The sequence below is a fragment of the Cygnus olor genome, chromosome 4 (genome assembly GCF_009769625.2).
Source record: "Cygnus olor isolate bCygOlo1 chromosome 4, bCygOlo1.pri.v2, whole genome shotgun sequence".
NCBI classification, from domain to species: domain Eukaryota; kingdom Metazoa; phylum Chordata; class Aves; order Anseriformes; family Anatidae; genus Cygnus; species Cygnus olor.
Window position 1 is genome coordinate 67,165,460 of NC_049172.1, and position 4,632 is coordinate 67,170,091.

Below are 4,632 nucleotides of genomic sequence, written 5' to 3' on the forward strand. Positions count from 1 at the left end.
CTTGGAAACCAAAAGAAGACAAATGCGTTTGGAAATCGGGGGGGGGGGGGGGGGGGGTGAGGGGGATAAAAAGCATTTCGTTACTCTAGGAGAACAGATAAAATTATCCCACGAAATTTCGGGGAGCAGAGTTAGCACAAGGAGTATGAGAGGGAGCTTGTCTTGTTCTGCAGAAACATCAGACAGGCAACGAATTGAGAACCAGTTAACAAAAAATCAAAAATCAAAAAAAAATGAAGAGGGCTTGTTTTATTGGGGGGGGGGGGGGGGGTAAAAAAAAATCTGAGAAGCCACAGTTTGCGAACCAGATTTAGAAAGGTGTGTATATATTGATAATGTCAAAAATGGGGAGAAGTTAATTGGAGGGATATTAGAGTCTGAGAGGGGAGCGAATGGCAGCCTCGGCGCTGAGCAGGCTGAACTGAACGGTACTGCCAGGTCTCAGAGACAGGAGTGGTGACACCGTCCCCGTGGTCCAAGGCAGGGCATCGGCTCCCCTGAAATACCGGGCACGGGATAATTTCGGAGGGAGGAAGGCAGAACACAGCCCTGTTTCTTTGGCACCTCCGTTCTCTCCTCCGTCCTGCCCAGAGAAAGAGCGCTGCGAGAGCTCTAACAACGTGTAGGCTGCCCACGGACACGCGGGGGTGAGCCCGGGCATCCCCTCCGTGGGCAGGGGGGCGGCTGCCACGGATCGGGGCGAAGGCGGACACGGCTGGGGCATAAATACCATCGGTGCGGTCCCCGGCAAGAAGAACGGGGGGAGCCGAGGGGCGAGGCTATACGTCCCCATCCAGCAAGCTGAAGTGTTTGCCCGGGCCGGGGAGGCAGAGGTAAGGGATGGCGCTGCCCGGGTAGAGCAGAGGGAAGGGGAGAGGCAGCAGGCAGCGGCTGAGCAGGGTGCTGTCCTTGTAAATGGCCGGCAGGGACACAGCCGCGGAGGCAGCCAGGGGTGGCGGTTCCCCGGGATGCTCCGCTTGCCCCGGCCCCGGCCCCTCGGGCTCGGCCGACATCTGTCTCTTGAGCTTGTTGCGCCGGTTCTGGAACCAGATCTTCACCTGGGTCTCGGTGAGGTGCAGCGCGGCCGCCAGCCCGGCCCGCTCGGCGCTGCTCAGGTAGCGCTTCACGTCGAAGGTGGACTCCAGCTGGAAGACCTGGCTCTTGGAGAAGATGGTCCTCGTCTTCTTCTTGCCTCCCACCGCCGGCGACCTGCCGCTCTCCCCGCCGCAACCCCCAGCATCCCTCGGCGACGGCTGCCAGGGACCGCGCGGTCCCTCCGCGGGGAGCGGCGACACCGCGACGATGCCCTCGGTCCCCGGGCGGAGCCCACGGCCCGGCCCCTCTGCCTGCAGCCGGCGGGGCTCGCTGCCTGCAACGGCAAAGCACAGCATTACGCTGCCTGCAACGGCAAAGCACAGAACCCCCCCCCCAACCCCCGCCGCCACCAACCCCTTCGGGCCCCCGCCCCGCATGCACGCACGGCCCGGCTGCCCCTAGGGGCTGGGGAGAGGAGACGAGCTCCTCCTCCTGCTGCAGCATCAAAAAGCTGTGTGTGTGTCTGTGTGTGTGTGCGTGTCCGTGCCCGCGCCCCACCCGAGCCTCCAGGGCGCGGTCCCTGCCCGGCGGCTCTGGGACCCCCTGGGCATCCCCCGACGGGCCGGGCTGAGGGTCGGGCTGCCACCCGACGGGCGACACGGGCGGCCGGCTCTGTACCCGAGTCGTTGGAGCCTTTATTGGGGTCTCGCTCCGCAGGGCCCTCTTCTTCATCTTCCTCCTCCTCATCCTCCTCCTCCGGCAGGGCGCAGCGGGCTCGGCCCTGCTCCCGGGCCGCGCGGCGAGGACCGGTCTGCAGGATGCTGTCGATGCTGAAAGCGGGCGGAGCGGCTGGGGCCGGTGGTGGGGCTCCGCGGCCGCCCCCGAGCTGCACCATGGCGAGCCGAGCCGAGCCGAGCCGCGCTGAGCCGAGCCGCAGGACTGGCTGCGGCGGGAGGGAGCCGGGGCGGAGGGAGGGATGGGGACGAGGGGGAGGAGGAGGAGGGGTCGGGGCGGCGGAGGGAGGGGATGGAGCTAGAGGGAGCCAAAGGACTGAGGAAGGGGGGAGCGGTGCAGGGGAGGGAGAGAGGAAGGCAAGAGGTAGAAGGAGAGAGGGAGAAGAGAAGAGAAAGGAGCAGGAGCTGGAAGGAAGCGAAGAGGATTTTTTTTTGGGGGGGGGGGGGGGAGCACGCCAAAGTGCCTCTTTCCTTACTGTGGATGAGGTGTGCCCCGAGGGATTGGCACTGCGCAGGGCAGGGTTGGCTGCCCCCCAGCTCCGCACTTTCGCTGCTGCAGGGACGGGGCAGAGTCAGGCCCACGGGAAAGGGCGATGGGGTGGTGGGATGGTAGGGCGGAGGGTTCTGGGGTGGAGGATAAAGAGAGGGATAGGGGGAGAGGGCTGGAAAAGAGAGAGAGGGAATGGGTCTCTGGGAAGGCAGGATGGGGAAAGAAGGGGATCTGGAAAACGAAGGAGGGCAGAGAGGTGGAGAGGAAATATTGCACAGAGGACAAAAGTATGATAGGGGGTGAGTGATAGAGGGGGGTCATTAAGAGGGAGGAGGCAGCAAGTGAGAACCTTCACTGAGTGGAGAGGAGAAAGAGATAAAGTCAAGAAAAAAAAAAAAGATGGAAATGGAGATTTAAGAAGCAGAAGAGGGAGGAAGAGTAGAAAGGAGTAATGGACAGGGAAGGGAGCAATGGATGCGCAGGGGGAAATCACTGCAGCTTCAGGGGTCCTAGAGGCGAAAGGGAGCCCCTTTCCTCCCGAGGAGCCCCGTGGTGAAGGTCACCCCGAAATCCCTCCCCGGCGGGTCTGCACAGCTCTTTTGTAGTTTTCGAAAGCTAAAAATTGTGCTAGATCCTGCAACTTTTGGAGGCTGGAGGAAATGTGCTATTGGAGCTAGCGCTCCCGGTGCTCCTCGGGACTCGGGGAAGGATTTGTGTGTTTGTGTGGTGTCTGGAGAACTTTTGCTCTCCACCACCTACCAACATCGCAATGTCTTAAAACTCGTTTACACAACCCAACGGCCGCCATCAGCTACTGAGCACAGGGAACTCTTTCCTCCCCTGAGCCCCTTTGTAAAGCCCGGCGAATGTTTATAACCGGCTTTTAGGAGGCCTTTTAGTCCGAGTCTCGATGTTTCCACCACGAAAAGTGCTAAGGGCAAGCGAGAAGCCCTTGAAAAAGAGTTGACAATAGAAGTGCTGACAGGCTCTTAAATATTGTGATGCCGAACATTCCGTGAGCTAAAATCAGGGCATCTTTTAAGGCTTTGGACTGTGTTAATCTTTAAAGCACTGGTTCTTGGGAGAGCGGGTTTCAGCTCTTTTTCATGAAAATTTGTTTCGCTTTATAAATGCACTCAGATTTTAATGCAGCCGTCTGCTGGAGAGCTGTATTTTTTCCACCAGGCGAAAAAAAATAAAACGGTCCGTCTTCCATTAACACGGTCATTGGCCAAACGCCCAAAGTCGTTGTATTTGTCTTGCAACCTCCTGTACAAGCCGGCGGTTCTGGTGGGGCGAAACGTCCCGTTAAGGGAGAGCGACACGGCGAGGGAAGGGAGGAGTGGTGTGAAATGGGAAGAAGCTGAGAAGATAAATTACATTATTCCGTGTCAGCTGGCACAACTCGGAGAGTGGAGCACTTGGATGCCAGATCGGGTCGGTCCGAGCCCCTGCGCTGCTGTCCAGGCCTCCTTTCCCTCTGCCTGGAAAGGGGCGATGTAGCCACTTCCCGGGTGCTCATATCTGTCTTTGCTGCAAACTATTTCCCTCTTAGTTCCGAGAAAAAAAAAAAATCCACATAAAAGAACAAATGCATCGACTTCTCCGCTTGGTTTCCTAAAAGACATTTTCTTGGAATAAAAAGGACAATTTGAAGAAGGCAGAAAGTTAGAAGGAAATTGAAGAAGGAGACATAAGCTTTGCTTCCTCGTTTAGTTACACCGCGGCCCCCTGCGCGCCCCCGAGCAGCCCAAGGCCAGCCCTGGCAGACACAGACCCAGTCCCAGTAGCACCCCGTCGGGAGAGGTGTGCCTCCTTTCCCAGCCCCATTTGGCCGCCCTACAGAAACGCTTTTTCCCTGGCAAGCTGTGCGCAGGGAGGGAGCGCCGCGCAGCCCCGCAGCTCCCCAGGCTTTTTGGCAACTCACTGGCAACAGGAGGATGGGGGCGGCCGCTGCCCCCCCTCAGCGGGTTCTACAAGCCATATCCGTACCTCACGCCCTCTCTTAGGGTCTTCCACATTTTCAGAGGGGAACAAAGTGTGGGCTCCGCATGTCGACAGGTTGTGGTCTCCTGAGGAGGCTGGGGGGGATACAGAGGCTGCTGCCTCGGGGAGGGCGGAGGAGAACCTCCGGACTACATCGGGGGTAGCAAAGGTGTCCGACAGGGCTGCTGGGCGAGACACCTTGCCAAAAGTCAGAGACTTTTTTCCAAGTCATTGGCTCCTGGGGCGTGGGGAGAGCCTAGGATAGAGGCTGGAGGGGCTTGGGGGGTGAGATTTTGGCCAAGTCTCCACTCCACACCGCGCAATTCCCTGCCCTGGCCCCAAAAGGCCGACGGACAAGGCGCACAGTCACTCCGACAAAAAAAAAAA

The 4,632-nt window shown here is 59.2% G+C and overlaps 1 protein-coding gene across 2 annotated transcripts; it reads right to left on the reverse strand.

The window, feature by feature from the left end:
* Positions 1-260: 260 nt before the first annotated feature.
* Positions 261-2,033, reverse strand: LOC121070026 (homeobox protein HMX2-like). Of its 2 annotated transcripts, none has more exons than XM_040556632.1 (2): positions 1,714-2,033; positions 261-1,399 (listed from the first exon to the last, which is right to left on the reverse strand). In XM_040556632.1, the coding sequence occupies exons 1-2, from the start codon at positions 1,928-1,930 to the stop codon at positions 780-782; spliced, it is 837 nt and encodes a 278-aa protein (XP_040412566.1). In that variant the 5' UTR covers positions 1,931-2,033; the 3' UTR covers positions 261-779. The 2 variants fall into 2 exon arrangements, with proteins under 2 accessions (XP_040412566.1, XP_040412568.1); XM_040556634.1 differs by having other exon boundaries at positions 261-1,369; positions 1,714-2,024.
* Between the last annotated feature and the right edge of the window lie 2,599 nt (positions 2,034-4,632).

What these genes read in the sequence shown, in the direction of transcription:
- LOC121070026 (XM_040556632.1), bottom strand. Translation starts at nt 1,930, where the DNA reads ATGGTGCAGCTCGGGGGCGGCCGCGGAGCCCCACCACCGGCCCCAGCC. An exon ending in TAAAGGCTCCAACGACTCGG is followed by an intron (nt 1,400 to 1,713) that starts GTACAGAGCCGG and finishes TTGCCGTTGCAG; the next exon opens with GCAGCGTAATGCTGTGCTTT.